This window comes from Budorcas taxicolor, chromosome 5 (genome assembly GCF_023091745.1).
Source record: "Budorcas taxicolor isolate Tak-1 chromosome 5, Takin1.1, whole genome shotgun sequence".
NCBI classification, from domain to species: Eukaryota; Metazoa; Chordata; class Mammalia; order Artiodactyla; family Bovidae; genus Budorcas; species Budorcas taxicolor.
The window spans coordinates 10,231,422-10,254,821 of NC_068914.1; the positions used below are offsets into that span (position 1 = coordinate 10,231,422).

Sequence of the window (23,400 nt, forward strand, 5' to 3'; positions counted from 1 at the left end):
CTTACTGTGTGACAGGCATATGAACTTGCATTTCAGTAATAATATCACTTCACATTTTTGTAAGATAGGATCCCAGATGTGAAATTGATGAGTCCAGTGGTAAATACATATGTAATTTTCAAGATATTTACAAATCCTTCTCCGTGGTGTTATGTCATTTTGTACTCCTATCAAGGAGAGAGAGAGAGTAGATTTGAGATCTATGGATGGAAGTCAAGGGGTCATTGTGCAGAATTTTAGGTGCAGTTGTTTAGGGGACCCGTCTAGACACTGGCATTCTGTCCCCTGAAATTGCTTATGTCTGAATATAACAGATACTCAGTATGTATTTGTTGAATAATGAATACATGTCATCAGATTCTCAGAAGAATCTGAATTCCATACGGGTAATTCAAAGGTGATCACTGCTTTCAAAGCACCTGAAACAGAGTGGTTACTGCATTCCTCCCACCCTCCCTCTTTTTTTTTATTCTTCCTTCCATTCTTGTCTAAGATTATTCTTGTCCAGATTCATTAGTAAATTGGGACATTACTGAGAGAGTGGAGAAACTCATTCATTTGCCCATGGAGGAGGGCCAGCTGTGTCCACAGTGTGATTGAGCCATACTTTTTGAGGAGCTAGGAAAACTTGTCCTCTTGTGGGAGGGCAGATGTATGCATACACAGAGAGTGCTCAGGTGGTGTGACAAATGCTGTGTGAGCTGCTTGGGGAAGGAGGACCATCTTTGCATTGCCTGGGAGACTGTTGTATGAGCCACAGCAGGGAGAAATGAGAGAGGATTGATGCCTTGCAGGTGAGGAAGTATTTTCCAAGCTGAGGGAGAGTGAGGGGGCCATCATATGCAAAAGTCATGGAGATGGAAACATGCAAGGTGTGAGCAGCAGGATGGCAAGATCTTCTGTGTAGTTAAAGCCCAGGAGCCAGAATTAATATCTGGAAGTGATCCTGGAAAGAAAAGTGGAGCCAAAGCATGAGGAACTTCATATGCTATTCTTGGAAGGTTGGATTTTTTTTGTTAATTCTTTGGCCTTGAGATGTTTGGAGTTTTAAAAAATTTGAGGCGGACGATTGTGATATTTTCAAGAAATAAGTCTTATGGCTTGCAACGAACATCTTAATAAGTCATGTAGGGACGGTAACAGCTCTGGAATCAAGAGTTGGGTATGATTCCCTCTCCATCATGCACAACCTGTGTGATCCTGGGCTGTTTGCTTACACTCTTTGTGCCTGGTCGTCCTCATCTGCACAGTGAGGCTAAAGATACCATGTTCAGGTATGCTGTGAGGATTTAATAAGACATGTATCTCTTGTCATATGGACATCTCACAATAATGAAAGTAACCCTTCTCTGACTCTTGGACTCCAGGGTCCTTCAGGATTTGGAAACTATTCTAGTTGTGGCAACATTTGTGGAGCCATTTTGGAAACTGCTAGAAGCATCCCAGAGCCAGCTTGCTTGTGCCCTGATGTGCTGATGGCAGGTGCCCATGACTGGTGACAGAAGGTAATGCTTTGTTGGCCTCAACTGGACTCTGCCTTGACTGTGCCTTCATTGAAAATTTCCTGCACTAATGCAAAATGTTTATCTTTTAGAAGTTTTTATTTAGCAGTTAGAAATGGAGTCAGCATATCTTCAAAAGTTTCTTGGGACATGTCTAACTGAAGGTCTTGCGGAAGTGGCAAGGATGCGTCCAGTGGATCCAATAGAATATTTAGCACTGTGGATTTATAAGTATAAGAAAAATGTGACCATGGAGAAACAGGTAGATATGGATATAGGTTTTAAAATTTATTATTTATCAAAGAATAGTTGATTCACAATATTATATTAGTTTTAGGTGTACAGTACAGTGACTCATATCCATGCGTGTATTACATGCATATATATTTTTTAGATTCTTTTTCCATATAGACTATTACTAAATAGTCAGTCTTGTTCTCTGTGCTGTGCAGCAGGTCCTTCTTTACTAATACATAGTAGGATGTCTACATTCCTTCCAAATTCCTGATTTATCCCTCCCCCCTCCCCGAACCTTTCCCTTTTGGTAACCATAGCTTTGTTTTCTGTCTTTGAGTCTGTTCCTGTTTTATAAGTAAGTCCGTGTGTATCGTTTTTTAGAGTTCACAAAGAAGTGATATTGTATAACATTTGTCTTTGTGTGATTTACTTCACTTAGTATTAAAATCTCTAGGTCCATCCATGTTGCTGCAAATGCCATTCTTTTTTGTGGCTGAGCAGTATGCCTTTGTCAGAGAAGATGATGGCACCCCACTCCAGTACTCTTGCCTGGAAAATCCCATGGACGGAGGAGCCTGGTAGGCTGCAGTCCATGGGGTCACTAAGAGTCGGACATGACTGAGCGACTTCACTTTCACTCTTCACTTTCATGCATTGGAGAAGGAAATGGCAACCCACTCCAGTGTTCTTGCCTGGAGAATCCCATGGACGGGGGAGCCTGGTGGGCTGCCGTCTATGGGGTCCCACAGAGTCAGATATGACTGAAGTGACTTAGCAGCAGTAGCAGCAGCAGTAGCAGCAGCAGTATGCCTTTGTTGGAGAAGGCGATGGCACCCCACTCCAGTACTCTTGCCTGGAAAATCCCATGGACAGAGGAGCCTGGTAGGCTGCAGTCCATGGGGTCGCTAAGAGTCAGACATGACTGAGCGACTTCCCTTTCACTTTTCACTTTCATGCATTGGAGAAGGAAATGGCAACCCACTCCAGTGTTCTTGCCTGGAGAATCCCAGGGACGGGGGAGCCTGTTGGGCTGCCGTCAACTTAGCAGCAGGAGCAGCTTGCCTTTGTATATATGTACCACATTTTTTATCCATTTAACTATCACTGGACTTTTAGATTGTTTCCATGTCTTGTCTACTGTAAATAGTGCTTAAGTGAACATTGGGATGCATGTATCTTTTTGAATTAGAGTTTTCTCCAGATATATGTCCAGGAGTGGAATTGAAGGAGCATGTGGGTTCTATTTTTATGTTTTAAGGAACCTCCATACTTTTCTCCATGGTGATTGTACCAATTTACATTCCCACCAACAGTGTAGGGAAAGGTTCCTTTTACTTCATACCACCTCCAACATTTATTATTTGTAGACTTTTTGACGCTGGCCATTCTAACTGGTGTGAGGTGATACCTCATTGTAGTTTTGTTTTGCATTTCTCTAATAGTAATGTCTAGCATCTTTTCCTGTGCATTTTGGCCATCTGTATGTCTTCTTTGAAGATAAGTCTGTTTAGAATTTCTTCCCATTTTTTGATTGAGTTGTTTGTTTGTTTTGATATTCAGATATATGAGCTGCTTATGTGTATTTTGGTGATTAATTTCCTTGTCAGTTGCATCATTTGCAAATATTTTTCCCATTCTGTAGGTTGTCTTTTAATTTTGTTTATGGTTTCCTTTGCTGTGCTAAAGCTTTTAAGTTTAATTAGGTCCCATTTGTTTATTTTTATTTCCAATACTCTAGGAGATGGGTCAAAAAAGATATCACTGCAATTTAGGTCAAAGAGTGTCCTGCCTGTGTTTTGTTCTAGGAGTTTTATAGTATCCAGTCTTACATTTAAGGCTTTAATCCATTTGGGGTTTACTTTGGTGTAGGGTACTAGAGAATGTTCTGATTTCATCCTTTTCCATGTAATTGTCCAATTTTCACAGCATCATTTATTGAAGAGACTGTCTTTTCTCCACTGTATATTCTTTCTTCTTTTGTCATAGATCAATTAACCAAAGATGCGTGGGTTTATTTCTGGGCTTTTTATCCTGTTCCATTTTGGATCTTCTGTTATAAAATTATATGAGTGAAATAATTGGCCCAGTGTCTTTGCTTTTTAAAAGAAGTTCAATATTATAATTTCTTTCTATTATAAAAATAGTATGTTTATTATACAAAACTGGGCGACATGAAAAAGTAGAAGAAAACAAAGACCTCTATTTAGATTTTTAGGTATTTTTAGGTAGTCTAATCTTTTTTCTACATACTTGTCTGGAGTTTTTTTTTTTTTTTTTTTTTTAACACAATTGTGCCCACATTCAATGTGTAATTTCGATTTTATGCTCTTTTTTGAAATAATACATTTTCCCCAATTATTATATAGTTTGCTACTGGATGAACTGCAATTTGCTTTCCTTTCCCTATTGGTGGCGGTTAAGATTCTTCTAAGACTGTGTTTCACAAATTGTTTTATCTGTAATTAGTAATGGGATGTCTTTCTTCAAATCATGCGAGAGACAAGAGGAAATGGCCCAACTGGAGCATGAAAGAGCAGTGGCTTTGAAGGAGCAGGAGGCGATGGAGAGACTTAGAGCAGAGGGGCTCCTCTTCCAGCAGGTGAGGCCAGGGAGGCCGGCGGCGCCTGGAGCCCCGGCGGCGGCACCCTCGGGGCGGCGGCACCCTCGGGGCGGCGGCACCCTCGGGGCGGCGGCACCCTCGGGGCGGCGGCACCCTCGGGGCGGCGGCACCCTCGGGGCGGCGGCACCCTCGGGGCGGCGGCACCCTCGGGGCGGTGCCCCGACACCAAGGTGCAGAAAACTCCTCGCCTCTGGTTGCTTAGACGAGGCTTTCTTACATCTTCAGCGTTATGTCTGTTATGTGGTTTCTTTTGTTTAATGCTTATTTTTATTTGCTTATCTTACTTGGCTGCACCAGGTCTTAGTTGCTGGCATGGGGGATCTTCACTGGAGACCTGCGGACTCTTAGTTGTGACATGCGGGACCTAGTTCTTGTATGGGGAGCATGGAGTCTTAGCTACTGGACCACCAGGGAAGCCCCTGTATGTGGCTTCCTTACTGGGGAAGAAGCAGTGTGAAGTAGGAGGAAACCCCAGAGAGTCTGCTATCGCAGGAGCCAAGGGGACAGCATCTCAGTGAGACCTGAGTGGTCAGTCATGTCTGTGGTTGGTCAAGTGAGAGCCGAATTGCCAGGTGCTCACTTGAGGCCACAGGTGACCTAGGTGGGAGCAGCTGTGTGGGGTGGGGTAGCGCAGGGGACGTGGAGATGGTGAGTAGATGTAATGCTTTCAAGGAGATTTTCAGGGAAGGGGTTTTCTTTTGTTTGTTTTAAGGAACAGAGTGGAAGGGGAGTGGTTGATATAAAGAAATGAAGGGGATGGTTACTGGGGTCAGCTTTTCCTGGAGACCAGAGGAAACTGTCTCTGGAATGAAGATTAGGCAGGTGAAAGTGTCCTTTGATTGAAGGGAAGGGGAGAAAACGGCATTAAGTACATGTGTGTAGGTTTTGTGGAGCAAAGATGAAAGCAGTTTCTGTGTGACTGTTGCTTTTTTATAAAGCAGGGACCATGATCATCTACCCAGAATGAGGTGGTAAGGTAGGAGGTGACGGGAGAGTGGTGAAGGTTTGAAATGGTGACTTTGCAGAACTAGAGTTGACCAAGGAAACTAAGCGTTCCTTGGTAGCACTGAATTCCCTGAGTCCAACCAGCCATAATGGGGCCGTTTGGTCTGATTTTGATGTTGTGTGATTTTCTCTTCCTACCCGAGGTATACTGGTAAAGATGTGAAGGAGACAGACAGACTGAAGTGAGTTTGGGTTAGCAGGACTGGGGAGCTAAGGATGTTGGTTTGAGAATGGTTGAAGAGGTGGGTTATGGACTATAAACCAGATAGGGGAAAGTCCTAGAGTGACTTCTGGATTAAATTTAATTTATGGAGCACTTCTAAACCAAATTTGAGTCACCCTTATACTTCTACCATATAGTCCCTAACTCTAGAGACTCAGCTCCAGCTTACATATTTCAGAAAGGGATTCACTGGGTGTGTGGATAAAAAGGAAAATGTAGACATGGAAAATAGCTTCTCTATCTTGTCTCCCATCCTCAATACTTGGTAAAACATTCTAGGCACCTTAGATGGATATGGCTGTAGAGGCCTTTAATGCTTCTTCTGAGTCTTCATTTTTCAGTCATTGGGCTTATTTTTGTGGGGAGCTTGCAAAGTGTTGGATGTCAAATGCCCATCCGAATGGGCAAGTGTCTGCTGCAGTCTCCCCAACTTTGAGTGGGGATCTGCCCTGCCTCTTCCAGCTCCTGGAGCTGCATCTGTCCCCTGTCTATCTGAATAAAGGGAACTTCTTAGCAGTTCTCCTTCCCCAAGACAATTAGATCACAGCTGTGGAGATACCCCAACTTCCGTTGACTTTTCTTTTTTACATTACTTCAATAAAGTTTGACAATACTAGAAACTTTTCTCTGGCTGTGCATCGAACCCTAAGCATTGTATTGGGTGGGTGGAAGATACAGTGATATCCTGCAGAAGGCACGGTGGCTGGTTAAAGAAGTAGATTGATGGGCAGAGAGATGAGAGAAGAAGAAGGGATGTGTGGAAAGATGGACCAGCAGAGAAGCACTTGAAACAGTGAGGCTAAGATGAAGAAAAATCAGAGAGGCTCTCTGTGCCCTTTGAGTCAAATGAACTGGAGGTCAGGACTCTGGTCACCTGCCTTTTGGTTGCAAAAGCAAGTGTCCTCACAGTATAGCTGACTTGAAGTTCTTTGACATTTTAGACTCTCTTCAGCAAGCCCAGGTCCTTGTGAAGAGGGAAACATTTTTATTGGTATTTTTTACTTAAGAGCTCATTTTAGAAGTGATAGCTTTTATATTTGTTTGAATGTTTTTCTAATGGTTTTTGGTCACATGTGAAGAAAGCAGTTGAATTTCAAACATTTCCTGAAAATGTGAAGAAACTGGTTATGTTGACCAGTGTGGCTGGTATTTAACAACTACATTTTGCATTGTTATTGACTGATTAGAGTTATTTCACTTTCTGTACTGATGTCTGAAATGATTGAATGATAACATTTCTGCATTTCAGCTAGCTAGCCCATCACTTTTATTTTAGTGGGGATGACATAAGAATATGAAGAAATTAACAGCCCTTTGTGAATAACTATTAATCACTGTTTATTATCTCTTTGTAAAAAATGTATTTTTACAAATCCTTAATATAGTTTTAAAATTCTCTTAATGGAATGAGCTTCTATTATCCTGTTTATGGGGTGGCACTGGACTGATGGTAAGAAATTATTTTCTAGTGAGGTTAACAAACTCTTCCTGTAAAGGTGTATATTTTCAGGCCAAGAGGCAAAACTGAGGATATTGTGTGGGGACTACAGTATATTATGTAGCCATAGCAAGAGAGAAATTTCTACAAATGTTTTATCAATGAAATAAAAAATAAAAAAAATATAATTTCTTTCTGTAATGTAGGCTTACTGTTGAGAAGAATTACACTCCCCCTTTAAAGATAAGAGTTCACCTACTTGGACTTCAAAGATAATGTTCCCTCTCATCAAAAGGGATGGAAATGTTTCTGTTAATGCTGATCTGTAATGAGATTTTATGTATTTCATCTATGAAAATGTCTTTTCACTCATAGGTCCTACCAACTATTGATAATTAGTCCCTGTGCCTATAATATTCAGTGTATCGATCTCTTGGAAGGCACTTGTAGAAGTCTGCTCAATTTTTCTCTTGATATTTTTTTTAGTGTGTCTCTACCTGGTAAATTAATCCCTTCCAGTTGAAGGTTGGTAAAAGCTTCTCAGTTACAGTTTTGAAATCCATTGTAAATGGATTTTGAAATGTGGGAATTTCCTTTGCACTTACATCAGGCCTAAACACACTCTGAAACTATAATTTGAATTTGGAAAATGTATCTGGCACAGATCTGTATGGGAATGGAAATCTCGTTTCTGACAGCACCGGGAATGTATACAGCAGCTTGACGTGATTCAGACGGTATTAGCTGTTGTAAAAATGATTTTACTGAAGTGTTCAGTTTTACATATAAGTGCTATTTTGCCTTATACTTTTAGTTGAATTGATTAAAAGTCTACAGCAGAAGCTAATTAATGTTTGATAATTGTGGTTGAAAATGGCCTTCTCATTCAGAAATACCTCAGTCTTGTCCCTGAGCTCAAAAATTCACAACAAAACTATTAGGCATGAAACTATCGAGATATATTCAACTTCTATTTCTTTTTATTTTTAAATATGTGGTCTTTGTAAAAGTTTTTATTTATTTATTTGGCTGCGCTGGGTCTGAATTGTGGTGCGCAGGATTTTCTGTGTTGTGGCACGGAGGGTCTTTAGCCAAGGCTTGTGAATGCTATTAGCTGTGGCATGTGACCTGGAGTTCCCTGACCAGGAACTGAATCCAGGCCCTGTATGGGGAGCATGGAGTCTTAGCCACTGAACCACCAGGGAAGTCCCCAGCTTCTATTTCTTATGAAAATTCATAGAACCGATGATGGTTAAATTCATAAGGGTAAATGAGGGTCGCTGTTGACACTGTTACGGAACCAAACTTAAGTCTGTTCATCCAGTGCACAGTAAAGCGAAACCTGTTGACACTGGGTTGTGGTGAAGGCAAGTACAGAGTTTACTGCAGGGTAACAAGCAAGGGCATAGGAGACAAACTGTATCCACTCTCACTTAGTGTCCGAGTGAGTGAGTTTCTTAAAGGGGAAAAGCAAAGAGGCTGGGATTAATCTTGTGACATTTCTGTGACATTTTCTATGTTTAAAATTGAAGTATAGTTGATCTACAATACTGTGTTAGTTTCATGTGTATAACAAAGTGATCTGGTTATATATATATCGATAGATACTTTTTCTATTTCATTATAGTTTATTACAAGATATTAAATATAGCTCTCTGTGGCATACAGTATCCTTGTTTATTTTATATATGGCAGTGTGCATCTGTTAACCCCTACTCCAATTCCCCCTACCTTTGGTAATCATAAGTTTTCTATCTCTGTGAGCTTGTTTCTGTTTTTTATGTTAAGTTCATTTGTACTATTTTTCAGTTTCCATGTACAAGTGTGATATATGATATTTGTCTTCCTCTGTCTGACTTATACTTAGTAAGATAATCTCTAGGATTATCCATGTTGCCTCAATACTTCTGTGATATTTCTTAATCATTGCTTTTTTCAGGCAGCGATTGATTTTTCAGTCGTTTTGAACTCAGCACTGACTCCTTTGGAAGTCAAGGTGTCACCCATTTACAGTTCCCTGGCCAGGTGGTCCATGGCTCAGTGGGTCAGTTAGCTCATCTTGTCCTAGAGAAATGATCTGAATTTGTACATTAATGATAAAATAGCAATTTTGGTGCATTAATGATGTTACCGACAATAGCAATTTTAGTCATCTGACTCTGGTTGATTATAGTGTTCGGTTAGCACAGAATTGAGGTCAGAGAGGACAACAAAGGGAATAAAGTTTTGGATAGAGAGATTAATCATAAACTCAGTACAGGAACTCAACTTTAGGGGGTCTCAGTTTCAACACTGCTGGCTCAATAACACATGATCAGTTAAGTTCAGTTGCTCAGTTTTGTCCGACTCTTTGCGACCCCATGGACTGCACTATGCCAGGCTTCCCTGTCCATCAACTCCCAGAGCTTACTCAGACTCATGTTCATCAAGTTGGTGATGCCATTCAACCATCTCATCCTCTGTCGTCCCCTTCTCCTCCTGCCTTTAATCTTTCCCAGCATCAGGGTCTTTTCCAATGAGTAGGTTCTTCGTATCAGGTGGCCAAAGTATTGGAGTTTCAGCTTCAGCATCAGTCCTTCCGATGAATATTCAGGACTGATTTCTTTTAAGATTGACTGGTTTGATCTCCTTGCTATCCAAGGGACTCTCAAGAGTCTTCTCCAATACCACAGTTCAAAAGCATCAATTCTTTGGTGCTCTTTAAGAATTTTCCATAGTTTGTTGTGATCCACAGTCAAAGGCTTTGGCATAGTCAATAAAGCAGATGTTTTTCTGGAACTCTCTTGCTTTTTCGATGATCCAACGGATTTGGCAGTTTGGTTCTTCTGCTTTTTCTAAATCCAGCTTGAACATTTGGAAGTTCATCTGGAACTCTAACACATGATAGAGTCAAATATTTCCTGAAGAGTAGCTGCCATTGAATCATACAGTGAAAACTCATAGGTTTTAAACACTATGTTTTCACAAACTTTGTAAATTTGTCCAATTAGGCCTTTTTCTGTTCCACACACACTTTTTTTGGCAGTTTGTTACACATCTTAGCAGATTTCATATCTGGTTGTACTGAATTAATGTTCCTCAATGTCTGAAGATGTTCTTGCCTGTAGTACTGTCCCAAGAAGATTGCTCATGGAGGTTGATTTTTCAGTCACTGCAAACTCAGCATCAACTCCTTCGATAAACAATAGCTAAGCAGTGCTGAGAGCATTCGTCTACTCATCAAGGGAAAGGAATATCAATATTTCCCTTGTCTTTAATTGGCCATTGAAGTTGCTCCTCATGTCATCCACTCTGAGCAACTGTTCTCACCAAAAGGCTAATAACCTTATTATTACTATTTTTTTAGACACTGAAATCAAACTTGTTTTGATTAAATCACCACTGATGAACGTGTTTCTTTGCTTGGCTAACAGAGGAGCCATTTGGGAGCTCATTTTCATTGCGGCCTCCTTTTCACTTTTAATTTTTGTGAAGAAATTCTGCTCTTGAAATAATTTTGTTTTAAATTATCTAATATTTCCAACCTTTGTGTTCATGTGAGTTGAAACCATTGTGATAAGTGCTTACTCTGATAATATTGACATTTACTGTATTCTTTTAGTGCACTGTCATTGAATGAGAAACATCATTTGCTCTTGAATAATTTGATAGTAAAATAACCCACATTCTGCTTTGTCTTAAAAGAGCAGCATTCAAAATTCACTTCTTTTCTTGATGGATAATGCACTGGTTAAAAGAAATAGCCTGGTGTAGTGATACTATGGCACTCTGTGAGTTCTGATGGTGTCAGTGAGCTTGTGTGTACTGTGCTGAGCAGCAGTGCAAGGCAGTGAGAGCACCACCTGCCGCCTCTGTTGCAAATACTGGGCTCTGCTGTCATGGGGCAGAAGCAGTCACAGTAGATAAGTGAGTGAGTGTGGGCATGGCAGTGTTTCAAGAAACTTTTATTTATAGACACTGACATTTGGACTTCATATAATTTTCAGGTGAAATAAAATATTATTCATTTGGTATTATTCAACCATAAAAATGTATAAAAACCTTTCTTCACTTGTGGACTATAAAAAAAACAGGAGTTGGGTCAGGCTTGGCCAGAGGAATTTAGTCTGTGGACTTCTGTTCTCCTGGAGCTAGGATATATGTTGAGATGGGACCAAATATGTTGTTGATTATCTCTGGGTTCAGGTAATATACTTAAAATGTTTTTATCTACTGTTTTACAACCAGAGTTTGGCTATTTGAAGATCTATCTGTTCTTAAAGAAATTTCATCTGAGAAAAATCACTGCAGTCTCATTTGTAGCTTCTAGAAGAATAGGAGAAATGATTTAATTTTGTACAAATACTGCTTTTCTAAAATCAGCAATTAAGGAACCTTCCTTTTAAATTTTGTACATCAGAAATATTTGTAAAAGCTGAAGTACTGGGAGCCTGTGACCATTTATTCTCTTTAAGTTTCTGAAATTTAGGTGGGTGTAACCTTAATTATCCTGGGATACTTCAGAGTAATCGAGTGAATTCCTTGCAATAAACTCTAATATGACTTATTTATATCTGAATATTCAGCAACAGCTAGAATTCCAGCTGGAGTTGGAAGAGCAAGAAAAAGAGAGACAGAGAATAGAAGAACTGCAGAGAGCTCAAGAACAATTTGAGAAGGTAAATTAAAGTTTTATAAATGTTTGTTTTATGGAAAACCTCTTAGAATCCTCACTGTTACTTTCAGTTGTTATAGTAGGGGATTCACAATCTAAAGACCTGCCACATATTATTTGTGCTACTTAAGCAAGTCCTATAACCCTTTCAGTTTCAGTTTACCTTTTAGAAAAATAGGGAGAACAGTATAATGTTGTTGGCAATATCTCACTGGGCTGTTGTAAGGATCAAATAAGACCGTGTGTGTGAAACGGCTTTGTCAGCAGTGGCGTTCTCTAATATTGATGTGGTCAACATTTTAGTCAAGAGACAGTGGTTCCTAATTATGGCAGCTGATACTGGAGGCAAAGTTCTTTGTAGTATTGGAGGTATTCTCATCTCTGAAACAATAGTTTGTCTCTTTTCTTCACACTGGATGTATTGTGAACAATAACTTACATTTTAAAATATGTTCTTATTTGGATTTTTCATATCTTTAACTTTTTCAGTAACTTATGCCAAAAAAGTCCATCTCCCTTGACTGTGTCTGTTTTATGTCAAGCCTCTTGCCTGGTCAATGTTTTCTTGTATCCAAAACGTATATGTTGTATAGACTAAATTTTGCATGACTGAGTTATACTTTTCAACTGGATATTTCATATTGTATGCTTACAACTATCAATTGTTACTCAAATGTTATTGCTCTACTTATTCCATGATTAAAATTTTAAAAATTTAAAATAGTAGCAGGTTTTATTAATGGCTTAGATGAGAGTATCATTGTTTAAAGCAATTTAAAAATAAATTAAAGGGTAAATTAAATTTTTTAAAAAATGAGATTTAATTAATTTACTATTTTTTTGCCATCAATGTACAATGCTTATCATTCTATAAGAGATGAATAAGAATTGTTTTTACAAAGTGAAATCATTTAGTCCTATTGTAGTCCAAGTGTTGGAAGACTACTTTTGTGAGTCAAAAAGATGAGATTTTAAAAGGATAAAATCAAATACCCGTACAGAGTTTTAAGAACAGAGATGCTGATGTTGTCTTTGTCTGAATGAGGGTAGGGTACATGGATATCCATGCATGCACACACATGTCAATGCACACACCCTTCCGCTTCAGTTAAGACTGAGTGATCGCAAGTAAAAGAAGAAAACTCAGAATACATCAAGAAGATAGTGATCAAAATGATAAAAGAATTGAAAGTGTATCTTATTGAGATGCTCTGATAGTTATAGCTGAGTGATATGGAAAGTCTGTGATTTATAGGAGGGATTGGCTTCAAAGGGTCCCTGTTCATGTTACTTACTTTCTGGGCATTTCAGACTGAGTGTCCAGAGCTGCAGTGACATTAATAATCCATATTCCTACTGGCTTATCACCCCTTTCTTCCCTGCAACCTACTGCCTTGCTTGGAGGCAGATTCATCCAGGTCTTTTCGTCCTGGCCTTCTTGTGGCTTCAGAGACATGACTTAAACTATCATTTGCAAAAGGAAATGTATTGGAAGGCTCCTGGGTTGAAGCAAGGGTTTTACAACTGAACTGTGAAGGGGTTTGGTTGAGCTGGGTCTTCTAGGCCTCTGGGGGCAAGAGAATCAGTGCTGCCAGGGCTCACACTTCTGCTGTTGCCTCTCACTGCGGCCTGGTTCGCTGCACATGGGTGAGGGTCACCATGGTCCTTAATGCTTCCTGCGTCTTGTAATGCTGTGGCTCCGACCATCCGAAAGGAATGGATTCCTTTCTTTTAGGTTTCAGTTAAGAGAAGAATCTTGGGAAGGATTCTGACTGGATGAATTTATGTCAAGTATCCAACCCTTGGTTGGGGAACAGAATCCTATGAGAACATGAATTTTTCCGTCAAAACCACGAAGTTGTGGGATAAGATGTGTGCAGGAGAAGGGAGTGATCTGGAGAAAAGCATATAGTGCTAAGTTGCTTCCATTGTGTCTGACTCTTTGCGACCCTATGGACTGTAGCCCGCGAGGCTCCTCTGTCCATGGGATAATCCCAGCAAGAATACTGAAGTGGGTCGCCAGGGATCAAACACATGTCTCTTACATCTCCTGCACTGGCAGGTTGGGTTTTTTACCACTAGCGCCACGTGGGAAGCGCATATGTACCATTCAGTTCACTTCAGCTGCTCAGTCTTGTCTGACTCTTTGCAACCCCATGGACTGCAGTATGCTGGGCTTCCGTGTCCATCACCAACTACCAGAGCTTGCTCAAACTCATGTCCATCAAGTTGGTGATGCCATCTAATCATTTCGTCCTCTGTCGTCCCCTTCTCCTACCTCCCATCTTTCCCAGCATCAGGGTCTTTTCCAATGAGTCAGTTCTTCACATCAGGTGGCCAGAATATTGGAGTTTCAGCCTTAGCATCAGTCCTTCCAGTGAATATTCAGGCCTGATTTCCTTTATTGACTAGTTGGATCTCCTTGCAGTCCAAGGGACTCTCATGTACCACATGTGTCCCTAATCATCAGGGCCATTATATAAACGGTTACAAGATGACTCACCCTTGGACAGCTGAAGTGAATCAGCTCAATAGCAGTTAAGTCAGCTTGCTGCCTTAGAATGAAAAGATAGAGGCCACAACAAGGTTTGGTTTGGTTAGAAGATTCTGGGTTTTCACATTCAGAAAGCAGTGTCCTATGTATTCAGAGTGCTTTATAGAGGGCATTGCCAGGTGCTGTGGAGAGGTCACATGTATTAGGTAGTGCCTTGGGCCAGACTAATTGCTTTAGAAATATTTGCTTCTTTTTCACTATGTATAAAATTCTACTTAACTGAAAGTTCTTTCAAAATCTCTTATTCTAAGAGTTTATTAAAATTTTTGTCACTTTTCACTTTTGTTAGTAATTTGGCTTCAGGGTTAGTGTTTCAGCCTATTTCATTTTTTAAAATATTCTGCTGCTGCTGCTGCTAAGTTGCTTCAGTCGTCTCCGACTCTGTGTGACCCCATAGGTGGCAGCCCACCAGTCTCCCCCATCCCTGGGATCCTCCAGGCAAGAATACTGGAGTGGGTTGCCATTTCCTTCTCCAATGCATGAAAGTGAAAAGTGAAAATGAAGTCACTCAGTCATGTCTGACTCTTCATAACCCCATGGACTGCAGCCTACCAGGCTCCTCCATCCATGGGATTTTCCAGGCAAGAGTACAGAAGTGGGTTGCCATTTCCTTCTCCAGAGGATCTTCCTGACCCAGGGATCGAACCCAGTTCTCCTGCACTGTAGGTAGATGCTTTACAATCTGAGCCACCAGGGAACATTTTATTTAATTATAAACAGAATATGGTAGTCACCTATTAATAGAGTATTAAATGAGACTGTATCTGTAGTTTTGTATTCAGATTTCTTCTTTAAGAAGGTTAGCATTTTTGCTGTTAAATGGGTCATAATGTAAAAATAAAATGCTTAAAAATTAAACCTGGAATCAAAATGAAAAGCATATTCAAAGTATTTTTCTCCATTTTTATATATTATAGGAGTTGAGAATGAGCATGGAAAATATGGCTAAGGGTGAAGATACTTTACATGGAGAGGTGAGAACAAAAAGTTATGTTATGGGATACGAATAAGTATCCTGGATCGTGACACTAAATTTTAGTGCATTAGTAGATACGTTTTAAAAACAGTTTTATTTATCTGTGTTTCGCTGTGTTGGGTCTTCTTGCTGCAGAAGGCTCTAATTGCAGTGAGTGGGTGCTATTCTCCAGCTGAGGTACCCGGGCTTCTCACCGTGGTGGCTTCTCTTGTTGTGGAGCACAAGCTGTAGGGCACACGGGCCCCGTGGTTGCAGTGCCCAGGCTCAGTAGCTGTGGCACACAGGCTTAACTGCTCCTGCAGCGTGTTGGGTCCTCCCGAACCCATGTCTCTTGCATTGATAGGCAAATTCCTTAACATTGAGCCACCAGGGAAGCCCAGTAGCTAAAGTTTTAATATGGAGATTATCAAAACGGATAGTTCAAATACATAATCTAGTAATAACAAGTCACAAATAGGGTGTACTTTAAAGCCAAATCTCAAAGTGGATAAAACTGGAATATCCAGTTTGTTTTTGTATTTTTAAAAACCAGAATATTATGAGATTATTGACCATATGATTACATGCAGTGATATGTTTTAAATTTTATGATGTATTTTTTTAAAAACACATTTTAGCCTTTGTTTTTAGAATTCACTTGTCACTAACAGGTATTGGTTCATTCCATTAACTGACAGTGTTGAATGTTGATGTTATAATTCAGAAATGCCTTAGCAGAACTGAAAGCAAATTAATGTATTAATCTCAAAGTCATTTGAAAGTGAAAATGAATTATATGATTCACTTATGATCATATGATTATAGGATGGAGCCGACTCAGGCAAAACACTAGCTGAAATTAGTGATCGATATGGGGCACCAAACTTGAGCAGAGTGGAAGAACTCGATGAGCCAATGCTCTCTGACGTAAGTATCCTTAGGAAAGTATTTTGTGCAAAGCAGAGTTTCTTGTTTTACTTGGGAAAGCCCAGTGTCTCTCAGGCCAGGGTTGGATGGCAAAGTCGATCTTTTGCTTCACAGAAAGAAATCAGCTTTCTGGGTGCCAACTTTTTTCTAATTGGTGTTCTGTGCAGTGCGCTGCTGGCCCCAAGAGTGAGGGCAGGCCCTGGTCTGGCTCCACACAGAAGTGTGGGCGCTGGTGGGGAGGTAGCTGGGTATTAATGTGGAGTGAGCAATGTACCCTCCTGTGCAGAGGGTGATACGGTTGTTCGGAAGTGAGGCTTTGAAAATTTCAAAATCTTTTCAAAACGTATATTTAAAACCATGTGGTAAAATACATAGTCTTTAAATTTTGGGGACCGGTATTTTGGTTCTCAGTAGTAAACCGTGGAGCCAAGTAAATAACCTAATGAGAGTGCATGCTTTTACAGTATTTATGTACGTTAGCTTATTTAATAATCATACAGTGTTTCCTGGGCACACACATTGTGCCCAGTGCTTTTATGGCCAAAACAGGTCGTTCTGACCTTGTCGAGGAAAGAAACAAACAACTAGACAAGCAGGTAATTGTCACTGTTAGAGTGGCCAGGTAATCTGTCCTCCAAAGCAGTATGCTTCGAGAGCGAGAGAAGGAGCTGTTGATATCTGATGCCGTCAGCAGCTATAACCCAGGATGCCCTGAAAGAGGCTGCATTGAGTCACCTGCATTGGTGGGCACTGACAAAGCAGAACAGCTGCCTGGCTGAAGACCCGTGATCAGGGAAAGCTTCATGGAGAAAGTCAGCCTTGTCACTCAGTGGTGGGGTGGGAGTCTGGGGGCACAGAAAGTATCAGGATCCAGCTCAGGGTGAAGAGAGAGGGAATGGGAGGCAGGGAGAGATCAGAGTTGGGACAGTGGAGAAATCAGGGGCCAGACCACTAAAGGACCTGAATTTGTGCTCAGACATATATTTATCATCCTAAAGGCAGTGGAGGTCAATATGCTCAGAGCTGCATCTTGGGAAGGCCATTTGGCTATAGCATGTAGAAGAAAATGGAGTGATAGATTTGAGAAGACCCACCAGGGGGCTATTGTAATCTACGGAGAGATAGCACTGATGACCGAAATTAGTAAATGGTGTTTTAAGAGCTGTTCAGAAAGTGGAGCTGGGTGGATTTGGTTCTAATCAGTCAGTGGATACATTTTTATTAAATGGCTGCTGTGGTTCAGTACTATGCAGGGAGCTAGAAAATACCAGAGAGCAAAACAGATTGGGTTTCTGCCCTTTGGGAGCCATGGGCTGGTGGGGAAAGTTCACTGAAAGGACAGAGCAGGGAAACCTGAGCTAGCCTGGGTGAGTCTTATGCAGGAAATGACATTTAAAGAATTAGCCTGAGATAAGTCTAGCAGATAGAGCAAGATGCTTTCAAGGAACTGGAATAGTCCAGTATTTTGGTTTGAGTTGCATGGAGCTAGGAGAAGGAAGTGATTTGAAGGTTGGAGAGGTGCGTACAGGCAAGATCATACTGGGCTCTGTGTGTCATGTTAGGGATTTTGGACTTAGCTGCAGTAGAAGTCATCAAAAGGGTTTATGTGAGGATTAGATATGTGTTTTTAGAAGGTGGAGAGAAGATCTGAGTGGGTGGGAGTGGGAAGAGCGGACAACCTAGGAAATTCTCATAGTCATTCAGGTGCAAGGTGAGTAGGACCAGGATGCACACAGCACAGATGGGGACAGCTGAGTGGATTCATATTAGCTGGGAGGATAAGGGGGAGAAAGAAATCAAGGATGAAGCCCAGATTTCTGCCTTGGGCAACTGGACTCGTCACCAGTTTTTGAACTTTACCATTGGTTGAACTGAGGAACATATGAAGAGAAAGTAGGTTTGTGAAAACAATGGCTTCAATTGTGGACGTGTTGAGTTTCAGGTCACTCTGAGATATGCAGGTAGGTCTGGAGGACAGGAGAGAAGTCCAGACAGGAGAGAGGAATTTAGTTATATATACTAAGTGAAGCTAGGAGAGTGAGTCAGATGCTCAAGAGGGAATGCAGAATGTGAGGAGGGGTCTCAGGGTGAAGTGTGTGTGTGTGTGTGTGTGTGTGTGTTTAGTTGCTAAGTCATGTCCAATTCTTTTTTGACTTCGTAGACCGTAGCCCACCAGGTTCCTCTGTCCAGGGGATTTCCCAGGCAAGAATACTGGAGTGGGTTGCCAGTTCCTTCTCCAGGGGGTCTTCCCAACCCAGGAATCAAACCTGTATCTCTTGCATTGGCAGGTGGATTCTTTACAACGGAACCACCTGGGAAACCCTCTCAGGGTGAAACCATGAGAAATTTCAGCATCTAAGGAATGGGTACAGGAATCTGCAAGAAAGATACAGACAACAATAAGAGGGAATAGCAAGGGAAGTAGAAGAAAGGATGGGTTAATAAATACATTGAAAATACAATTAAATTACTATTATGTTGAATTTGGATTTTATGTGAAATAATCCAAAACTATCAAAAAACTTTATTTACATAGTCACATAGAAGTTACCTAAGCTCTAATTTTGTGTAGCTTGTACTTTTCATAGTTCTAATTGTATTCAGTTAGTTCACTCACTCAGTTGTGTCTGAGTCTTTGCGACCCCATGGACAGCAGCACGCCAGGCCTTCCTGTCCATCACCAACTCCCAGAGCTTGCTCAAACTCATGGCCATCGAGTCAGTGATGCCATCCAATCATCTCATCCTCTGTCGTCCCCTTCTCCTCCTGCCTTCAGTCTTTCCCAGCGTCAGGGTCTTTTCCAATGAGTCAGTTCTTTGCATCAGGTGGGCAGAGTATTGAAGTTTCAGTTTTTCGCATCAGTTCTTCCAATGAATATTCAGGACTGATCTCCTTCAGAATGGACTGGTTGGATCTCCTTGCAGTCCAAGGGACTCTCAAGAGGCTTCTCCAACACCACAGTTCAAAAGCATCAATTCTTTAGCACTCAGCTTTCTTTATAGTCTAACTCTGCCTACTGGAAAAACCATAGCTTTGACTAGATGGACCTTTGTTGGCAAAGTAATGTCTCTGTTTTTTAATATGCTGTCTAGGTTGGTCATAGCTTTTCTTCCAAGGAAAATTGTATTTCTAATTGTATTAACTAAAATTTCTAATTGTATTAAAGCATATTTTAATATAATATGCTACAATTAATTTTTATTAATTTTAATTAATTTAAATACAAAGCATATAGTTAATAATTGTATTAATTAAAATTTATAATTGTATTAAAGCATATTTACTTTTCATTTTGTTTTTAGGTTGCATTAAACATTGATCAAGACTTGTAGGCTCAACCAACCTAAGAACAATACATTTTTCTTCTTGTTTCAAGATTCAAAATAGGAGGTCCCCAATTGTATTTTTTTTTTCCCTCCAAACTTGTACTCTGCTTTTCCTCCCTCTAACCACAGCTTTATAAATAAGTTTCAAGTGTGGCCTTAAAATATTGTTTTCTTAATGTAACTGGTTACATGTATGATGTCATTGAGAGAACAGGAGAGAACTTTTTCCAAAGCAACCAAAAGGAGCAAGTGGGAGACCAGCTGAGAAGAACTGTGTGCGTCTGTATGAGAACAAGATTGCCTGAGGTGAAAGTTACTGGTCTGTGAGAAGTGAAAGAGGCTGCCACTCTGCAGGGCTCAGGAACATTCAGCATGCTTTAGATATGATGATTTCCTCCCGGGAGTGCACTGCAAAGACTTCCCCAGTTTGCTGGGAAATGATCTTTGTAGTTCCACTTAATCCATGCTTATTGACGCAGCTGGGGTGGGGAGGGATGTCAAGTTCCCGGATAGGGAAGCTTTGTTTCTTTTGGAACAATCTTTGGGCAGAGGGATAAGGTGCTGCTGTTGAAGGGAAGATCTCGCTTCCTTCAGTGGATGCTGGGCGGTCTGTGGACCCTGACTGCACTCTTGGCCTCTTGGAAGTTTCAGGGCTAGCTTTGAACTTTAGGGAGATATTTGCTTTTATAAAAAATTTTTCCAAATCAATGTTTATGCCAAGAAGAGGCTTCTTCTAAAAAAAAATATCTGGTTTTAGTTATAATATACCTTTCCTGACACAATGAGAAGAGAACAACCTAATTGCTTAAATGGGAAAAGAAAAAGGGGGAAAAAAATTATGGGAAAGAATACAGATTTCATTGAAAAGAAACGTTACATCAATTCTGTACTTTTTTTAAAAAACTTAAAGAATTTGGGGCTGCGCTGGGTGTTTACTGCTGAGCATGGGTGGCTTTTGTAGTGAGCGGGGGCCACTTTCCATCGTGGTATGCAGGCTTCTCATTGCTGTGGTTTCTCTTGTGGAGGAGCGCAGGTTCTACGTGAACAGGTTTCGGTAGTTGTGCAGGGGCTTAGTTGCCCTGTAGCATGTGGAATCTTCCTAGACCAGAGATCAAACCTGTGTCCTTTGCATTTACAGGTGAATTCTCAACCACTGAACCACCAGGGAAGTCCAGTTCTGTACATTTTTTTTTTTTAGAAAAAAGTTCCAGGGGCCCTGGAGCCATCGATAACTTCTGTGTCCATCAGGCTGCCAGGCACTCTGCCCCCCCATATGGATGACCTGTGTTCACTGCACCCAGGCAGAAGTGTTGAAGGCAGCAGGAGAGTGTCCTTCAAGGCCTTGGCCTCAACCAGTGTGGCACCATCAAGGAGGGCTAGGTGTGGAAAACCAGGCTCAGAGGGCATCTTGGACTCAAGTCAGCCCATGCCCCTCCCCAAAGAGTGCAGTCTGGCCCTGGGATTTGGCAACAAGAGTTTCTGAGTGTTAGTCAACACTCAAGGTGAAGCTTTGTGGCTCTGGGCTAGGGGGTGGTCTTATGTCAAGAGTCCCCAGCCAGAGCTTGGCATAAGAGGAAGAAGGTAGAATGGGATAAGAAAGGAGATGAAAGGTGTTCAACCTTTGTCTGGGGAGAGAGCCCTCAGGAAGATTCAGCTGGTGATCAGGGTGCAAGGGAAGAGGCTCCCATCTCTACCAGGAGATGACTCACAGATACAGCAGATGCCCACTGGGACGAGGGCAAGACTGTCATCTTCGGGCAGACACTTATGCTGAGTTTGAATCTGAGTCTTAGAGTTTCTTGCTAATGGCAGCAAGACGTATTTTAGACCCACCCAAAGGATGGGGTCCTCTGTCCATTAGATTTCCCAGGCAAGAATACTAGAGTGGGTTGTCACTTCCTTCTCCAGGGGATCTTCCCAACCCAGGAATGAAGCCCGCATCTCCTGCAGCGACAGAGAAGCCTGGTGAGCTACACAGTCCATAGGGTAGCAAAGACTAAACAATGATAACAAAGGATGGGGTGGGGATGTCTCCTGTTCTGGCATACTTTTAAGTAGCTAGATAAGATCCTGTTTTGGTTGAAATTGCCGGGAGAAATATCAGTAACCTCAGGTATGCAGATGACACCAACCTTATGGTGGAAAGTGAAGAGGAACTAAAAAGCCTCTTGATGAAAGTGAAAGAGGAGAGTGAAAAATTTGGCTTAAAGCTCAACGTTCAGAAAACGAAGATCATGGCATCCAGTCCCATCACCTTATGGGAAATAGATGGGGAAACAGTGGAAACAGTGTCAGACTTTACTTTTGGGGGCTCCAAAATCACTGCAGATGGTGATTGCAACCATGAAATTAAAAGACGCTTACTCCTTGGAAGAAAAGTTATGACCAACCTAGATAGCATATTCAAAAGCAGAGACATTACTTTGCCAACTAAGGTCCATCTAGTCAAGGCTATGGTTTTTCCTGAGATCATGTATGGATGTGAGAGTTGGACTGTGAAGAAGGCTGAGCGCTGAAGAATTGACGCTTTTGAACTCTGGTGTTGGAGAAGACTCTTGAGAGTCCTTTGCACTGCAAGGAGATCCAACCAGTCCATTCTAAAGGAGATCAGCCCTGGGATTTCTTTGGAAGGAATGATGCTAAAGCTGAAACTCCAGTACTTTGGCCACCTCATGCGAAGAGTTGACTCATTGGAAAAGACTCTGATGCTGGGAGGGATTGGGGGCAGTACAGAGGATGAGATGGCTGGATGGCCTCACTGACTCGATGGACGTGAGTCTGAGTGAACTCCAGGAGGTGGTGATGGACAGGGAGGCCTGGCGTGCGGTGATTCATGGGGTTGCAAAGAGTTGGACACGACTGAGCGACTGAACTGACTGACTGACTGTAGGTTTTCCTCCTGATCTGGCTGTTAGTGGAAGGCAAAGAGAAGGAAGAGATGAAAGAATGGAGAGACATAAAGGATCTAAACAGAAATAAACTATAGGTTTCTGCTTCTTTTTGTTTTACTCACTAGTTTGTTATAGTTTTTTAGATTCCACATGTATTGGCATCATGCAGTTAAATAGACGTTTCGGCTGAATCTTGAATAGCCAAGTGTTAAGTTCACTGTTCAGCTGAAGTTAAGGCTGAAGTTATAGGTTAACTTCTGAGACATAGCAATTTTTAAAACTACACTTTTATTAAAATTTTGGTTTAATATTATGATGCTGGAGCACTGATTTTTCAACATTTTTAAATGCTTGGAACTTTCGTGGTCACTGTGTCACACAATTTTGGTACTATGTAAATGTTTATTTTCAGCTAAAATAGAGAAAGCAGATACTTTCCAGTATTTTTTCCCCCTAATGTGTTTTTTCTTTAAGCTCTCTATTGTTCATTTGTGTTTGATACTTCTGGATACCTAATTTTTCTCCAATTCAGTTGTCTGCTCTGTAGATGCTATATTTTAAATTTTGTTTGGATTGAAGATGACTTATCCAGCTATATATATTTTGGGACATAACAGCTTTATTGAGATAAAATTCACAATCACCCATGTAAAATTTACAATTCATTGGTTCTTAGTACATTCACTGGTTTGCACAACTGTCACCAAAATCAGTTTTAGAACATTTTCATCACCCCAAGAAGAAACTGTCTGGTTTAGTGGTCATGACACCTAGGTCCTTCCCCCATCAACTCTAGGCAACTCCTAATCTAATTTTTCTGTATAACATCAGAAATCACAGCATCTGACCCACCGTTGGTATAGTTAAGAAGAACCGTTGGGTTACGGTGATGATACTCTGTGCCTCTAGTCTTCCGTGCCCCTCTTGCAACTCTGAAGTAATTTGTATGGTTACTATGTGACCATCCAATCCTAATCATTTTAATATTAGTTGCTAATTTTTATCCAAATCAAACTTTGCATTGGAGTTTGTGAAATTCATTGTTAATTCTAGTTTCCTCTTACATTT

General features: G+C 40.9%; 1 protein-coding gene across 1 annotated transcript; it reads left to right on the forward strand.

The window, feature by feature from the left end:
* Positions 1-1,617: 1,617 nt before the first annotated feature.
* DYDC1 (DPY30 domain containing 1) lies at positions 1,618-19,447 on the forward strand. The gene is made up of 6 exons (XM_052641398.1): positions 1,618-1,764; positions 4,237-4,338; positions 11,591-11,683; positions 15,151-15,207; positions 16,014-16,115; positions 19,418-19,447. The coding sequence occupies exons 1-6, from the start codon at positions 1,618-1,620 to the stop codon at positions 19,445-19,447; spliced, it is 531 nt and encodes a 176-aa protein (XP_052497358.1).
* The last annotated feature ends 3,953 nt before the right edge of the window (positions 19,448-23,400 follow it).

What these genes read in the sequence shown, in the direction of transcription:
- DYDC1 (XM_052641398.1), top strand. Translation starts at nt 1,618, where the DNA reads ATGGAGTCAGCATATCTTCAAAAGTTTCTTGGGACATGTCTAACTGAA. An exon ending in CTCAAGAACAATTTGAGAAG is followed by an intron (nt 11,684 to 15,150) that starts GTAAATTAAAGT and finishes TATATATTATAG; the next exon opens with GAGTTGAGAATGAGCATGGA. An exon ending in ATGAGCCAATGCTCTCTGAC is followed by an intron (nt 16,116 to 19,417) that starts GTAAGTATCCTT and finishes TTTTGTTTTTAG; the next exon opens with GTTGCATTAAACATTGATCA.